At 37.5% G+C, this 18,368-nt stretch overlaps 3 protein-coding genes across 3 annotated transcripts; 2 read left to right on the forward strand and 1 right to left on the reverse strand.

Moving 5' to 3' along the window:
• Window positions 1–132: 132 nt before the first annotated feature.
• LOC113294352 lies at window positions 133–4,833 on the forward strand. The gene is made up of 5 exons (XM_026542743.1): window positions 133–269; window positions 926–1,625; window positions 1,709–2,422; window positions 2,528–2,825; window positions 4,793–4,833. Exons 1-5 carry the CDS (start codon window positions 133–135, stop codon window positions 4,819–4,821), a joined length of 1,878 nt encoding a protein of 625 aa, XP_026398528.1. The 3' UTR covers window positions 4,822–4,833.
• A 1,776-nt stretch (window positions 4,834–6,609) lies between these two features.
• Window positions 6,610–7,690, forward strand: LOC113300595. Its single transcript, XM_026549799.1, has 2 exons — window positions 6,610–6,775; window positions 6,879–7,690. Exons 1-2 carry the CDS (start codon window positions 6,640–6,642, stop codon window positions 7,193–7,195), a joined length of 453 nt encoding a protein of 150 aa, XP_026405584.1. The 5' UTR covers window positions 6,610–6,639; the 3' UTR covers window positions 7,196–7,690.
• Window positions 7,691–8,695: 1,005 nt separating this feature from the next.
• Window positions 8,696–12,888, reverse strand: LOC113294353 (pentatricopeptide repeat-containing protein At1g62680, mitochondrial-like). Its single transcript, XM_026542744.1, has 2 exons — window positions 12,348–12,888; window positions 8,696–9,177 (listed from the first exon to the last, which is right to left on the reverse strand). The coding sequence occupies exons 1-2, from the start codon at window positions 12,886–12,888 to the stop codon at window positions 8,696–8,698; spliced, it is 1,023 nt and encodes a 340-aa protein (XP_026398529.1).
• Between the last annotated feature and the right edge of the window lie 5,480 nt (window positions 12,889–18,368).

The following is an 18,368-nucleotide window of genomic DNA, read 5'->3' on the forward strand; positions in this document are numbered from 1 at the left end:
CTTCTCCTCTCACCCTCCCTCTATCATCCCTCATTCTCCATTAACGACCACTAAGGAAAAAAAATTCATCCGATTCATCGTCGAAATCGTCGATGCGAAAACTTTAATCGACGATTAACTTCTTCTACAAACATGGCACGTACGAAGAGGACTAAGAGACTAGCCAGTCAAATTCCCAATCTCGTCGCTACCATTAAAGCCGCGAAGGAGTGTTCGAGAACAAGCAAGAATTCAAAACCTCCGGACAAAGAAATTGCTCTAATTAGATGGTATGTCCTTTATAACCCCCAACTATAACTTGGGTTTCATTTTAATTTGATGTTCTGCTGAAAATTAGGGTTTGAATCGGAAAAATTGATTTCTCAGAATGGTAGTCGTTAATCCCCAAGCTTGAATGTCTAACGATTTTTCATCTTTGCTTAATGATGTTTCATGTTTGGTTAACGATTTTTGATATGCATGTTGGACTTTGGAGAAATCGTCCACCATTAGGGTGGCGGAGAAAACGATTCCTGCTGTAGTAAATTTTTTATTTAGGTTAGAATCGTTAGCCATTCGTTTTTTCTTAACGATTTTTGACATGCATGTTGAAATCATCAAGAAATCATTAACAAATTGTTTAGGTGAAAACGACTCAGTGATTTTCCAAACCACCACTCTGTCCCAAATAATGAAAAAGTCGTCCACATAATTTGAACAAGTTAACGATTTTTGTGGACGACCAATTTTAGAAGTAAACGACTCTTCACCATACATATTTGGTCTTCTGTCTAAAAAATAGGAAGAATTGTTAAGAAAAATTGTTTAAATCGTTAAGCATTAACCGAAAATTGTTAATGATTTGTATCGTTAGTTTTTGTAAGAGTCGTTTATTTTAGGAAATTTTTCTGACGACTCTTAAATATTTTTGTTGTTGGCCTTTCAGTAACAAGAATAAAAAGGATAAGAGTGTCTTGGTAACTCCTCCATCCAGACCTCCCTGCAACCAAAAATATCTAAATGCGGGTCTATTACGAGGAAAAACACCGAGTGAGGTAGCCTTAATTATCCGCAAATCCAGAGAACCATGTGTTGATTCCTCTGTATCGTCGCCTTCATCATCTGTTGTTATATCTACGTCGCCAAGCGATGAAGAAGAAGAAGTCGCAGAACATGAAGAAATTCCTTTAGTAGGTGGTGATCAAGGTAATGGTGGTGATGGATTGAATGGTGGTAATGGTGGTGATGGATTGAATGGTGGTAATGAGGTGGAAGAGATTGAGGAAGAGGGGGATCAAGGTAATGATGATGATGAGGATGGGGATGGAAATGGTGGTGGTAGCAGTGATGAAGAGGAGGATGAGGATGATGGTAATGATGGAAATGGTAAGGAAATAAATGATGGTAGTAACGGAGATGATGATGAGGAGGAGGAGGAGATTCAGGAGGATGAGGAGGATGCTGCGCAACCACAGCCGAAGCCGAAGGAGAAAGTCCCAAATAAACCAAGCGCGCGACACATTCCACCCATGCGTTTGCAGCTTACTCGTCTACCCGATGGGAAAGCCAGAGGTGAACCTAAAGATGACGGCAAATTTCTATTCGGATATGATAGCTCGTGGGCCCGTACCATCAATGAGACAATTGTAACAATCTCAACTTTGCTTTTCATATGATTTGTTGATATTTAATTTCTTATGTTTTAACTCTATTTGTTTGTCTTTCGTAGGATCATAAGAATGCCACACATCTTTTTAGACACCAATCTTATTATGCAAAAATGAAAAAATGGCCCTTAGAAAGTGAATGTCCAAGAGTGAGAGTCATTGTTGAAAACTCAGGTTTGTATGATGCCGTTCAAAACTCCGTGATTGCATATGACAAGGCTGCAGTATCATGTTTTACTGAGAGGTTTTATGGCGAAGTCGATACATTCCAATTCCCTTTTGATGAGATGGCATTGATTCCCGCAGACGCAAAACAAATTATAGGATTGCAGGTTGAGGGAAAATCCATGAATGACAAGTTCAATAAAAACCTAGATTGGAAAAAAAATTATGAATTGACGGAGAAGTTGTTTGGATGGGATGAAAAGAAGACGTATGGCCTCTTTGTGATGGGAAAGAAATACCCAAAGAAAGAGTTTAAACTTATTGACATTAGAAAGATGTATGCAAGGTCACTTGAGAAAGACGGGGACAATAAACTACTCTCTGATTTTGAAGTTCGTGCGACGGCAGCCACATACTTGTTGTATGTTCTTGCTTCGGTTATATTTCCCGATAGCAAAGGAAACAGAGTCAGCGTCAACCGTCTTCAACTTTTGGATACCTTGGAGGATGTGGGTAAGTATTCGTGGGGGACTGCCATAGTAGCACATTTGAACGCTCAGCTAGCAAAGGCATCCCGGGAAAGAACATCTCAAATGAACGGGAATTTGGCTGTACTTCAGTTAATTTGAGTAATCAAATTTGTTCGTTGTTTGTAATATTTGTTGTTCTATAATTTTAGATTTAACTTTATTTTTATTGTTTTGATGTTATTTCAGGTGTGCATTTACGAGCATTTCCCCTCATTGATGAAAGGAGATGAAGACATCCAATTACAGCCAACATGGAACAATACTAAAGCAAGAGGAACCCGATACAATTACACTGGAAGTCAGGATAAAGAGGAAGCGCAGAAGTTGAAGTTGCTAGCCATGCGCCAAAAATTGGACAATATGATAGCCGAAGAAGTAACCTTTGATCCCTACAAGGAAGATAGAGTAAGAGGATTGCAAGATCTTGGATACCATGACCCTCTGTTTTACCCTTATGGATACTCAATGTACAATCCGCATAGAGGTAACCTTGGAGTCGTCAATTGTTTCAAACTTGGTTGACGATTTTTCATAACCTGCATATTGGAGTCGTTTATTTGGGTGCTAAGTCGTTGACGACTCATAAGAGTCGTTAGTTAATTATACTCTCGACCTAACGACCCTCACACTGAGCTTTTGCATATTGACCATGAATCGACCATTTGGAGCACCATTCATGCGATTTGAAGAGTTTAGGAAGTTTACCTGATTGTTTTGAGCTCCGGGTTCATTTTGACCAATGGGATCTTCATTTCCACCATTATTCAAGGCTTCCTCTATTAACATCTCTCCATCAAACATCCAATCCATAGGATTAGTTGAGACAATCTCACCATCAACACAATCATGCATGTTGTTTGAATCTTTACCTACATCATTTCCTCCACTAGAATCACCCATTTCAAATAACTCTAAATTTATTTTCCCCCAAAATTCACTTTCTTCCTCTCTCCAACACAAAAACACAAAATTTATATTATCAAAATTTAATCCTTAAAACTGATTTTAATCTAACTAAATTAATTAACAATTAATTAACTTAATTTAATTACTAATTACCACTAATTATTAGTGGTAGTTAATCCATTTAAAAAAATAGGGATAAGGGATAACCCCCAATTACTATTTCATGACCTTTTTGTCCTGTATCTAAGGGCCCCCAATTATTTTCCAGGGCCCCCAATTCAGCGGTGTTTGTCAACTAGACCTCCTTTATAAAGAGTATCTATGATGGTACCATAAGAAAAAACATCAGGTCTGCAATTCCATTTCCCCATCTTATTTTTGAACGATTTTTTTGGGTACCATGGTTTTTTGGGGGGACCATGGTTTTATTTTGGGTAAAGACATTAGAAGTAATTCTAGGTCACCCCATATCTAGTTATTTATTTAATACCTAATCTACCCTCTTAATTAATTTAGGTTGTGATTAATGAAATGATTTAGTTAAAAACAATTAGTGAGATTAAATTAAAAGATGGGTTTATTATTATTTGAGTAGAATTATTGTGAGAGTAGAGTTAGAGAAGATGAAGGAGAAAAACATGGAAAATAAAAGTTTTTTCCAATTCACCCCCTTGAGTATTCAAGTGATGAAAACTCATCTGATTCTTCATCTCCATCATCTCCTAGAATATTTGTTAATCTTCAAAATGATTCGGATTTGGCTTATTTCTTAGATGGTGATTGTATTTTTCCCCAAGATGAAACTCAAGATGAAAATGATGGATTTTATCAACCACAACCGGAGGAAGAGTATTTGGGTGAACATGTATGCTCCGAACTTAGATAATGTATGTTGAATTGGTAAAAACTTCCCCAAAAATGTAAATTTTTGAACTGGATTTTGCACAGTTCGGTTACATTATATGAAGAACATGTAACCGAACTGTTATGAAGGTGTAGTTCGGTTTCCTTGTGATATGAATAAGTAACCGAACTCATTTGAAGATGTAGTTCGGTTACTTTATCCAAACACGCAGGTTACCGAACTCCACATTAATGGAAGTTCTGAGATGCAGTTTTATGTTCGGTTGGTCCGCAACTAACCGAACTATACGTAAAAATAAAGTTTAACCAAGTGTATACAGTTCGGTTGGTTCGCAAACGTCATGTACCAACTATCTAACCGAACTATGTTTAATAAGTTCGGTTGTTTCGCAAACTTGAACCTAACAGCATAATCAATCGAACTTAACAAACAAAAAAAATCTGAAGTTCCAGTTTCTAGTTCGGTTATCTACATAAAATAAAAAGTAACCGAACTCTATTCCTTTTATTAGTTCGGTTGTTGCGATAAAATTCACATGTTACCGAACTCGGTTCCTTTTATTTGTTCGGTTGCTTTGCAACTTGCTTAACCAACCGAACAATGAGTTCGGTTTCCCCGATAAAATTATTATGTGACCGAACTTATTTGTGATTGCATTGATGTTGTTACATTTCTTGTAGATGGAATCACAACCTATGCCAATGCATGATCAACCTTCTCCGATTGGTATGTTGTTCGAAGATACATCTACTCACTATGCGAATGAGTTGGTATTTGACTTACCTATTGATGCGAAGAATTGGGATAGAGAACATGCCAAGAGAGTCAATTGCGTCTTGGTTTTGAATGGAAAAGAAAGCAACACTCGTTTTCAAATGGTTTGTGAGAGAAGTGGAGATCCCGATGTTAGTCACAAGAGGAAGGGTTATGAATATAAAGGAAAGACGACGAGGAAGAACACAACGTGCTCAAAGAAAATCAAATGTCCGTTCAAGCTAGTATTTAGGAAGAGCAAATTAACGAAGAAATGGTTTCTAGCTATGGATAAGGTGGTAGGTCGTCATAACCACCCTCGTCCGGATGATCTTGAAGGGCATGAAATGTCCGCAAGGCTCACTCCTCGAGAAATGGAAAAAATACCCGAGTATAGGAAATTGTGTATTCCACCTTCCACAATGCTTCGCTTATTAAAGCAAGATAACCCAGGTAACGTATCATCTTTGTATACCATTTACAATGCAATTGAGACGATTAAAAGGAATGAATGGAAGGATAGAAAAGTAATGCAACAATTATTATTTTTTTGGCTCAAGAGAAAGGCTACGCGGTTCAAAAGAAGGTAGGTCCGGAAGAAGAAATAACTCATCTATTCATTGCCCATCCGAAGAGTGTTCAATTGGCTCAATCATTCCATGAAGTTATTATAATGGATTGCACTTACAAGACAAACAAATACGAGATGCCATTGTTGAACATTGTTGGTCGTACGTCGACGAAGTTACCGTTTACCGTTGCTTTTTGTTTTCTAAAGGACGAGCAAGAACCAAGTTACACTTGGGCGCTACAACAAGTGAAGGCGATCTACCGAGATGATGAGATCCCCGGGGTTATCATGACGGACAATGACGTAGAATTGATGAACGCAATAGAGAAAGTCTCCCCATTAGCACATAATATGCTTTGTACATTTCATATATGGTGCAATGTGATGAATAGGTGGAAGCCTCAACTTTGTCCACCTAAGAGGAAAGGATTGTAAGAGATTAGTAAGCTACCGTAAGATGAACAAGCGGATGCAAAATAGGAATTCGATAAACAATACGCCATAAATCACGCTAAATGGGTTACCTTCTCCGAGTAATTGGAGGCATTGACTTGGTGTCTCACCGAAGAAGAGTATTATCTAAATCTTGCCAAATTTAGAGAACATTGGTCTAGCCCCGAATATCCGGGGGATATAATAACGTATGTGGTGGAGCAATGGTTGGAACCGCACAAAGAGCGCCTCGTTTATGCTTTTACCAACAACTATAAACACTTTGGGAATCAAGCGACAAGTTTGGTAGAATCGTCTCACCACCAGTTGAAGAAAAATCTCTTTGGATGTGTCGATAATTTTGTGGTTGTGTTTAACGCAATGGAGAGTTACTTCAAACGCGATATTGAGAGAATTAAAGAGAAGTTCCAAAAAAGACGCATCATGAAGTACACAAAGATTGTAGACAAAGATGGTAACATCGAGAAAATGGCGGACCTTCGGTTGTTTAAGGGACTCCACTATAATGTTTCACATGCTTGCATAAAGAGGTTAATGGTTGAGCTGAATTTGATTGACATATGGGGAACCAAGCCGGAAGAGGTGTGTGTTTGCAACATGATGAAGTCTATGGGACTCCCTTGTCGCCACATGATAGCTAAGTATGAACATGGCATAATCCCTTTAAACGATATTGATCCACATTGGCAACAATTAAGTTTTGTCCCTCCTCCAAAGGGCGATGTCGGTGAAGAGTTTGGTGACAATGAAATGGGAAGAGCGGTTATCGAAATGTACCGGAACATGAAAAAACTCGAAAGGAAAATCTTTTGGGATGACATGCGGCCAATCGTTTTTCCGCATACTTCGGAGAATGTGCAAGAACCAGATAAAGGCAAGGGAAAAGGTAGGCCAAAAACCAAAGAAACAAAAAAACAAGTTAGAGAATATGCAAAGGTGTTGGCTAAGAAGGAAAGTGAAATAACCCCTTTTACTAGAGATACTTGTAGGCATGAGCATACCGCCGCGAAGTACCAAGAAGATTCGAAGAAAAGGAAGGAATATTATTCAAAAAGGAGAGTCAAGTGAAAGAAATATGAAGAAAAAAGGACCGATGTTACGCTCTCAACCCACTCCGTCGGAACCAAGTCAAGTGAAGAAAAAGGAAATTCATGATACAACAGCTCATGTTGATAAAAGGTACTTGGAAGAGCTACCTCCTTACATTAGAGATTATGTCATATCCATCAATGATGTCCCTCCGGATGGTAATTGCGGTTTCCACGTTGTCAAGGAACAACTAGGGCCTTTCACTCAAGGTGCCTAACTATATGATGATAATGAAATCACTTATATTCGTCAAAGGATGAAGATGAAGATAAAGGAAAAACCGGAATTTTACAAGAGAATGTTGTCCGATGGGGATGATAGCCTCAACATGCAATTCCTTAGGTATCAAATCCGTCTCCACGGGGGAAATCCAATCACAAGGGATCATTGGATGGGCATGCCGATATGTGGGCACTTAATCGCCAACGCATTCAATTGTGTGGTTCACTATTTCTCAAAAGGTGCTAGTTTCACTTACACTCCCAAAACAACCATATGTGTCGAGAAACTTAGGCGTAGGAGAGTGGTGATTGCGTTGGTTAAGAACAACCATTTTGTAGGCCTCCGGTTAGAAGACAATTGTCCATTGACTCCGATATGCACATACTCTTATTGGAATGGATTTAACCCCGACACGATGTTGGGTTGGTGCATTATGTATGAACATAACATGGAGATGTGGAAAGCTTTGGAGGAATCGAACAAAATTATACATGGACATGCAGTTTCCCTTGGGGATGATTAGATGTACCTTTGGCTAGAATATATGTATGCTTTTGATCATCATCATATGAATGGAAGATTGTGTTTTTTGGTATTTGGTCTTATTTTTGTGTTATTAGCTCATATTTTGTTGTTTTTAATGCATTTTATAGAAGTTCGGTTAGGAAATGAGATTACAACACAATATCGAACTAGTTCACGACATAAGTTAGGAAATGAAAATACATGACGTTGCCAAAATGAAATTACTAAGAACTTAATACCCAAACCTCATTATGAAAAAGTCTCTAAGGATGCGGAAATGATCTTCATATTTGTCTCAAAGCTTGAGTTCGGTTACCTGGTAAAATTTTGCAGGTAACCGAACAGTGTCATTTTTTTGGAACATTAAAGTTCGGTTACAACGTATTTTTTGCAGGTCACCGAACTGCTCAGTTTGGTGATCTGACGTTTTTTCCTAGTTAACCGAACCTGCATCTGGATGTTTTGGCATGTTTTCGTTTTTTTCAACCCATGAGTTCGGTTACACTTCACATTTGCGATAAAACCGAACGCTGAGTTCGGTTACACCGTATTTTTTGTAGGTCACCGGAATGTTCAGTTTGGTGACATGCCGTTTTTTCCTTGTTAAACGAACCTGACTCTGGATGTTTTGGCATGTTTTCGTTTTTGTTCAACCCTTGAGTTCGGTTACACTGGAGATTTGCGATATAATCGAACGCTGAGTTCGGTTACACTGTAAATTTGCGATCAAACCGAACTACTTGTGTTGAATCCAAAATTTTAATTTAAGCATGACTGTAACAACAACACCATAAGACCAAATTATGAAATTCATTTAGTAATCCATATAACTAAATGTTGGAAGCAAATATAAGAAAACAAACTACCGAATTCGCAAAACAAAAGTCTTCCAAACATAAGGAAACAAACTACCAAATCCGCAATAAAAAAGTCTTCCAAACATAAGAAAACAAACTACTAATTGTTGCAATCACTCATTTACCACGACTACTCGAGAAACTTTCCTACTCTTTCGTTTAGGAGCTTTAGGTCGTCCTTCGTCACTAGGAGTGTCATCTCCACTGCTTTGTTGTTGAACCATCCGACTTGAACCTTCTCCTTGTTGGCGACTCCTTTTCAACGACATGGTCTGGCTTGGATCAACCTGGCTTGTATCGACAAGGTCGGGATTAAACACATTAGTTATTTGGTTGTAGAGGTCTGTTTGTTCTCGAGTGTCCATCGGCTCTCCACTCCGGATTTTTTCCATCAATTTCTTCAACAATTTAGCACTTGCCTTCACCTTGTCTTCAGCGGCATTTGGCTCATCAAACGAATCTTGTAACTCTTCGACTGGAACAAGATAATCCCTAAAGTTCTTCCAGTGGTCCACTGATGGAGCAGGATCGTATTTGGGGATGAAATTCTTCTCGATGTTCTTAGTTCCGACCTTCTTTACCTTGAAGTTTTCCACTTGTGGGACACTTTGGACACAAGAAAGTTGTCTAAGTACTCTTCGAGGATTATACATTGTACAACCCCCAGGATGAAACAACGGTCCATTATAACCCGCAACAGGTGAGAAATAAATAACATCAACATCCTCCTCGTCTTCATCTGATGCAATGCTGTAAGGATGGAAAACCACATCTTCCACTGTTAACTTATCCAATGTCTCCCTCAACTCCAACACCTTTTTTTCCTTATTCTTTTCCTGTGAGTTCAAAAATTCATATTTACCAGTTGTAGGCTTCCCATAAGGCCAAGGAGTATGAGCATTAGACAATTGCAGTTTAGGGAAGTGGTCATACACCCAAACCTATGAGAAGAGGCAAAAAAATAATACATTCGCAATATGATTAGTAACAATACACATTCATTCACTTATATATTCAAACACACAAACAATAATTTAACGGGGTACCTGAACAAGGGTGTATAAGCCTCCAAAATATAGACTCCTAAGCCTCGAAGCTTTTCTGAGTTCCACTTGAACGAATGAAAGAACCGAAATGCCCCAAGAGCAGTTGTTCACCTCATCCAAGGGGTCAAATAGCTGGAGGTAATGAGCATTTACCACGTGGCCTGAAGTGTCAGGGAAGAAGATGGTTCCAAGTTGATATAACAAATAAGAAGTCACGTGGTGCTTAGTCTTCTCCTCTGTCATCACCAACTTTCCTTGAGCAACCAAATCTTTCGTCCCTGAGAACTCATCAAACAAGGTTTTGAGCTTGATCTTTTTCAATTTCTTCTTGTACGTGCGGTCTTCCTCAAACTCATTATACTCATCACCTTCCTTAGGCTCTCTGTTAGCTCGCCTAAACTCACATTGTGCCTTTTTATCGCTCCATCCTAGACACCTTTCGACTAGTTTTTCAAGAACTTCATAACTCATCGAGTGATCATAGCCATCTCGAACACTTGTTCCTGTAATTGGTAGGGCTGTGATTCTAAAACAACCATCCGGAGTTATTTCCATCTCACCAAAAGGTAGATGAAAGGTATCCGTTTCTGGGTAAGCCCTCTCGGGAAATGCAGTAACAGTGACAGCATCAAATTTTTGGTGCGCATGTTGTATCCCGTTCCAAAGTACACAATCAAATACCTCCAGGCGGACCTCATCACACTCATTTTCTATATTCCATACATTGTTCTTTTGACGTTTCAAAACACGAACAACATTTTTATGATCCTAAAAAAACAACATCATATCTTATATACTAATATATATAGAAAAGAACAATATATGTCAAAATATAATAAAATGACGAGAAATCTAAATCTTGATGGTTAAGATTGAACCATACCTTTGTTGCAAAGATCTTGGCAGACCATGAGTTTTTGTAGCCCATCAATACCTGCCATCCATCTCTTGGAGTACCATATGTTGGATTCTTTGGCGGCAAACACAAATCCTTATGAGGAATGTACGAATATCTAGCACAAGGCTTTTTAGGCGTCTTTCTAGGTATCTTTACCGCTATGTCTGCTTGTTCCTCTTCTTCTTCCTCTTCATCCGAGCCCTCCTCTGATCCATCATCATCCTTATCTCCATCCTTGTCTCCGCCTTCCTCATCTTTTTCACCCTCATCATCGCCACCCTCATTTCCTCCTCCTTGAGCTAGTTCATCTTCTCCACCTTGATTATATTCTTGACTGCTCATCTCTTCCACGATCTCTTCATTAACTTGTTGGATTACGTTGTCAACATTATCTCTATTGACACCATCTTGGATGACAACACCCGGTAATGACCCACCTCCATACTTAGCATTTTTGTTTCCACGCTTATCGGCACCTAAGTGTTTTGGGCCTCTAGGCGTGGGAGTTCTCAAATCTTCCGGTAATGGTTGGTTAGATTTCTTACCTTTGCCACTAAACAAAAGAACAAAAGAAATAAGGAATAATTCACGAAAAAAAAACCAACTCAAGAAAAAAAAATCGTGTTCCAGGGTAGAGTTCGGTTACTCAATTATTTTTTGGAGAAAACCGAACTCCACATATATATGTAAATAGCCAAGAGTTCGGTTTGTCAAAGTTTTTTGCGAACAAACCGAACATATTGGAACAAGTTCGGTTATATGGGTATTAAACATATAGGGAAAAAAATAACAGTTCGGTTACATGGCCAATTTGTTTTTTGTAATAAGGGTACAGTTCGGCTACATGGAAGTTTTAAACATTTATGCGAAACAACCGAACAAAGGTGCTAGAGTTCGGTAGTGTGGGTACTAGAAATTTTGGGAAAAAATCAAACAGTTCGGTTACATGGATTTTTTTCCTATTTTTGATAATATGGCTATAGTTCGGTTACATGACAGTTCAACAATTTTTTTGCGAAACAACCGAACTCACGAGTTCGGTAACCTAGTTTTCAATCCTATAAAACCGAACTGTTCTTCATGTTCTTCGTTTCATGGAGTTCGGTTAAGAAACTAGGGAAACAATAAAAGACGCTCTAACCGAACTAAACATTGTAACTTCAATTTGAACCCTATTTTGATGATTTCTAATCAATTGAATCGATGAAAATCAAATTAAAAGAAATGGGTTTCTCGGGAAATACCTGCGAATCGGTCCCATGGAAGAATCAGGCTTCTTACTGCGTATATTATACTAGATTATGGATTCACTTGGCTCTTCCACTTCTTTATGAATCTCAAAATCACTTGGATGATTTGCTAGATGTCCTAATGGGGGACATGTTCCTGGAAATCTTTTGGTTTTCTTTCGAAGAACCATTCTTATAGTCGATTGATTAATCGACGATGAAAATTTTATGAATCGACGATTAATCGGTGAAGACGATGTTGAAAGGAAGAATAAGAATAAGAAGAAGAATAAGACTTTTTTTTTCCTTGTGCGGCGGTAGGGTAGTCTGATTTTGGTTTTTGTTAATAGATTAGATTAGGTTTTTTTATATTTTGGTAGTTATTAGTTTAGTTATAATCTCAATTAGGGTTAGGGTGGCAAATTAGTAATGTCTAAACTTTAGGACATCCCTTATAAGTATAGGGTAGATGGCCTTATAAAACAATGGTCCCCCAAAAAAACCATGGTCCCCAAAAAATCGTTCTTATTTTTAAGTTGAAGAGCAAGACTGATTTTGCCGGTTGTACAAAGCCCATGTATAAGAGTATTACATGTAACTGCAGTAGGTTGAATGCCTGCCTGAGTCATTTTACCAAACACTTCGAATGCAGAATCAACTTTTCCTTGTTGACATAACCCTTTAATCAGTGTACTGAAAGTGATAACATTAGGATGATGGCCTCTCTTAATAATCTCTCCAAGAAAACAAAACCCACGATCAAATTTGCATAATTGACAAAAGCATTTAATCAAAATGGTGAATGTATAAATATCGGGTCGTACCCCGACCAAGCTCATCTTCTTATACAACTTAATGACATCTGAATAACACTTGATTTTGGATAATGAACCCAATAAATGATAGAATGTAATGTTAGATGGCAATGGCCTTTCCAAAATCAATTGATCAAAGTATCTTAAACCATCATCAAGCTTCTTAATCCTTCCAGATTTACACTCATCCCTCACAAAATGTTCAAGTTGTGCTGCTCTATTGTTATTAGAAGCTCCAGAACCATAATAACGAGTAAAATGATAATAATAATTGGATTCTGATCTAGTATTAAGCAGCACCAATCTTTCCAATTTCATTTTTCTCAGTCTCTTCAGAGAAAGTGAGAATGCACCTTGGCCTCTTGGAGAGCTTTTGAGTACTGGGAGAAAATTTTGGTTCACTTCGTAGTCTATCAAATTTAGCTGGTTCAAATCCTCCTGATGACACGCGTCGTCCAGATTTCCTCGAATTTTAAAAAGGAGTTCTTATTAGCATAATTATAGACTTTGAGATGTAATGAAGTGGTAAGTCAAAGCAGACAAGAAAGTCCTACTTCTCAGTGGATGCAAATATTGTAAAAGATTAGCATCGAGAATCGTGGGATGAAGAAAATGGTAACAAAACGGTAGCACGCACAACATTATGTTGAACCATAGTTATTTCTATCTTTCTCACCTTCTTTTGTTCATAATTATACAATACAATGATTACACCATATACATACTTCTATTGAAACGAAACCATAATCTATGTCTCTAATTAGCATCATCCATGTTAATATTATCATGATTCTGTTATAAAATTAAATTTGCGTGTTTCCAAATTCCTTCGGTAATTCAATTGAAAAAAGAAGATCTCTAGATTGCTGAGTTTTCTGGGTGAATAATGATGATCAACTACCATATATTTTTCATGACATGGATATGTAAATTATACATGTTATAGATATTGATTTTATCGTTTCTATTTATCATGTTGTTTATATTGATAAAAAGAGTTATTATTGGGGCGTCACATTCCAATAGAGGGGCATCACTTGGATTCTTAGTGTCCAAAAAATGGTTATGGGATATCCTAATACAAATACAAAATGTCTATAGTACCCTTTAACTAAAATAAAAACTTAAGAACCTAATTTTTTATATTCTAACTCAAAGAAGAAAAAATTCCTCTTCCTCTCCTCTTTCTCTCCTCTCCTTCACAGTAACTTGAATTCACTATTTCACTTCATCGTTTTCGATTAATCTGCGATTCGAAAAGCTTAACATCGTGAATTGAAATCTCTACTAAAGATGAGGAAGAAGCAAATTGATAATCAACATCTCAATAAACCACCGGACGCTCAAATTCAACACCAACAACCGAATCAAGAATTTGAAGAATCACGATTTCAAACTCCTCAACAAGAACCTATGGTTTATGTTAGGTATTAATCGATAACCCATCTTTTTTTTACTCGTTTTTGTGCTTAAAATAGGTTATATTGAATGAAAACGAAGTCAAATTAGGTTTTCAGTGGTGTTTCTGAAAGTGGATAACCGTAAGTATAGGTTTGTGAAGATATTACGGTTAGGTTTGGATGAATCCAAACCGTAAATTTGATTTGCATGTGGTATTACGATGAGGTTAGTTGACTGAAATTGCCAACCGTAATTAGTTATGGTTTGGTTCTGTATAGGTTAAAAGAGAAACGTAAATTTTCATGTATCATCAAAAAATTGGTTACGGCTAGGTTCTATTTTCTTGGTGAACCGTAAGTGTTTTACGGTTTGTTTTTGTATAGGCGAACCTAGCCGTAAATTATCTTGAACTCTCAAAAAAAATCAGGTTGACTTGTGTTTGATTCTATAAGTTCCATTTCTTGTAATTTGCAGGAATCCTGATAGACTAAAGGCTAAACAGAAGAGACAAAACGATTTAACGCCAAAAGATACTCCTACACCTCGCCATGAAATTCATTGTGGGGTAGATTATAGAGGTCTCCACAAGGATGCTAAGAAGAATAAGGATTTGATTGAAGGAAGTAGCTCAAGATGCCCTGAAGCACCTCAAGGGGAAGATAATGTTTTTCGATACATGGACAATGATCTACAAATAAGGTGCACTTGTGATTAGGGATGCACCACATGAGGAAGAATCTGATGATAAAGAAGAGATTTAAGAAGAAGAAGATTTGTTGTTCAAAGAAAATGGAACGAAGTTGTTGTTGCTTCACCTGAAGCTACACCTCAACCTCAAGTGAAGGAAAAGAAGTCGAGGAAGAAACCTTCACCAAAAGGAAAGCATATTCCTAAAGGCAGAGACATGTTGTTGCCTAAGAAGAAGAATGTTAGACTTTGGGGTGAGGCGCTCGATCAATCTGCGGTCTTATTTAGTTATCCATATTCATGGGCTGCTAAGGTTTGCGAAAGCAGGGTAATAATCTCAAAATTTCACTTATTTTGCATGATTTTGTTCAACTTGGTATATTAATTATTTGGTATAATTTAGAGAAAATTTTTTGTTTACATATTATTTGTAGGATCATGAACTTGCGGTGAAGAAAATGAAACATCAAAAGGCTAAGCATTGGCCGTTAGGTGAAGAATGTAAACCGGTTCGTGATCTTGTATTGGATACAGGGTTAGGTAATGGAATTCTATAATTTTCATCTCCCATTCGGCGACAATAACGTCGGATGATGTGAATCAAATCTTGGACTTAGACATTGAAGGAAAAGCTGTTTCTGGAGGTTTTGACAACAATATGAGTTGGACAGATCTTTATGCCCTTGTCAAAGACACACTTGGATGGGAGTAAGATGAGACGAAGAAACAGTTTAAGTGGGCTGGTGGAGATAAACCAACTGAAGCAAGAGAAGGTCCATCTATACCTGTCAAAAAGATACTGTTGAAGAATCTGAAAGATATGTTTGGAGGAACACTTGAGGCTGAAGTAGTATGTAAGGAGGTGATAGATGAAACAAGATCTCGTCGTACAGCCACCGCATACCTATTGTATTCCCTTGGTACCATATTCTTTCCTGATAACTCGGGGAATCGAGTAAATGCTCACTATCTACAATGGCTAAAAGATTTCCAGGAGACCAAAAAGTATTCTTGGGGCACCGCCACCCTCGCTTTTTTACTTTATAGTTTTCAAAAAGCTTCGAAGGATGGAGCCACTGAACTTGCTGGGAATGTTGGTCTTTTTCAGGTAATTTATATAATTTCAGTTTTGTTATATATATATATGTATGTATGTATCTTTTTTTTGTTTTATGTATATATTTTTTATGTTTATATATAATTTGTTAGGCATGGGTATATGACAACTTTCCGAGTATGAGACCTTCTACATCTTGGGAAGACGGTGAAACTGGTCCTACAGGAAAAAAGTGTGTATTTACTGGTACCCAAGTAAAGCACAAAGAAGAGAAGATAGCTGCTTTAAGGTTGAAAATGGATGCTCTCACTATTGAAGATGTGATATTTGATCCTTACATAAATCTAAAGAAAGACAAGTTTGGAGAATAGATTGATGGTCATATTTTTTCAAGTTTGGAATCCTACAATGGTCCTTTGTTTCATCCTATAGGGTATGTAATGGCTAATCCACGTCGACTTCTCCGCCAATATGGTTATGTGCAACAAAAAGTCACTGGAGAATCGTTCAAATTGTGTGTTTACCGCAAAAAGTGCCAGTCCCGTGGTCAACTATAGCGCAATGCAAATTATTAATGTTTGGAACGACCGCAATCATGCACAATACCAAGTCCATATGAAGGAGCTCATTCATGATCTAGGCACAAAGGATGCCGAAGAAGGTCATTTGGAATGGTATTACCATTTTGGTCATCCTCATGTGATCAATAATGATCCGGAAGCGACAATACATATCCAAAGGGCTCAAGAAAAGAAGAAGCGCGAAGCCGAGAAGAAAAATGCATTTGATGTGGATTGGAAGGCGCTATATTTCAAGACGGTAAGTAAAGTTGTTATTTTTCATGACACTATTTTACATTTATACTAATATTTTCATGACGTTATATTTGTTTGTACTAATATGTTTCATCTTGATATGTAAAATAGAACAAGCGATGCCTTCACTTGGAACAAACATTGACTCCCTGCATCAAAAAAGGTGAGGCCCTAACAAGTGCACAAGTAAAGGTTTTACCAAAAAAAAAATCAAAGACTTCCCTGATCCAAACAAGGATGAATCATTTGAGGACTTAGAGAGGGGCTTGAATAGGAGTAGACATTCGTCGAGAGATGTGGGTACTACTCAACGTCAACCGTCACCTAGTAGTTCTGAATCCACAGAAGAGGATATGCATGCTCATGGTCGGGGTCGGGGTCGTGGTCATGGTAGTCGTGACGGTCCTCGTACTCTAGGTGGTTCCAAAAGAGATCATGGTCGTACTCGCAAAGAGTAGACACTCTCCTTAAACTCTATCAATATCATAATTGTAGAAGACTATTTAGTTTCATTTGGTTGTTTGTGTGGTTTAGGAAGAATTAAGGGTATTTTGTGTGTTTTGATATAAATTCTAACTTAGAATTAATGAACAAGTTTTATATTTGGATTATATTAGCTGAATTTTCAAGTTAGAATGCATCAAACCATAAAAATATATGCAAAGGTATACTAGCAAGATGGAAAAAAGAGTACACATGAACATTTACGGTTGGGTTTTCATGTCCACCAACCATACCATAACTTCAAAATAAACCAGCAACCAACGTTACAACTGGGTTTTGGAAAGTCCAAACCCAACCGTAAATGTTCCTGAACACTATTGTTTTTTCATGTCTAATGCATTCATATCATTTAATTTATGTTTGAGTGAATGGATAAGTTTGGCTCAATATTAGATAGAATGAATGAAGAAGTCTTAAAAATTGAATTTATGTTGCTAATTTTCAAGTAGAACACAAAGTTAGGATAGCTATTCAAGGAGATTTACGGTTTGGGTTAGTATAGGGGAAAACCTAACTGCAACTCTGACAAATAATCTCATCAGACTTACGGTTTGGAACCTGAGAAAACTAACCCAACCGTCAGTCTGATGCTACTCAATTTGCTTAATTTTGCAGACTTACAGTTTGGTCTCTGAGCACACCAACCCAACCGTAATCCTGATAAACCTCAATTTTCTTGAATTCCCAGACTTACGGCTAGGTTCTTGAGTTCTCTTAACTAGCCGTAAATACAATATTTGGTGAGTTTTGTTGTTTTTTTGTTCATATTTGGTTTCAAAATAGAGCCATTGGGACTTAGTACGATTTGATTTTCAAAAACAGAGTTGTTACACATCTTGTTTTTATATATAAGTTGAACATATATGCCCACTCATCTTATTTAGACATTACATCTTCAACATCAACCATCTCCACCTACGCTTTTACTCTAATATAGAAAGAAATATACTAGATTATGGCTTAACCTGGTTTTACTTTGGATGAAGATTTATGTCTTTGCCACAACTATGTACTATGCTATCCAAAAATAGGAGAAGAACGACGTCAAGGTGGTTTTGTGAGTACAAGTTATTGGAGAACCATTTATGAAAACTTTTGTTCCGAAACCGGTAACCCTTATAACCATGATGGAATTAAGTTGTATTGTCGGTACTGATATATAAGGGATAAAGAATCTATGGCATGAGTTCGTACTATTGGTCAAATACGACTTAGAGGTGAAACTGATTATGAAGTTTTAGAGTGTGATATTCAGGAATGGAGAAGGTGGAAAAGTTCAAATTTCCAATACTTACCTCATTTCAACATCCTGAAGGACTTCTATCGCACTCGTA

Source organism: Papaver somniferum, chromosome 7 (genome assembly GCF_003573695.1).
Source record: "Papaver somniferum cultivar HN1 chromosome 7, ASM357369v1, whole genome shotgun sequence".
Taxonomy (NCBI): domain Eukaryota; kingdom Viridiplantae; phylum Streptophyta; class Magnoliopsida; order Ranunculales; family Papaveraceae; genus Papaver; species Papaver somniferum.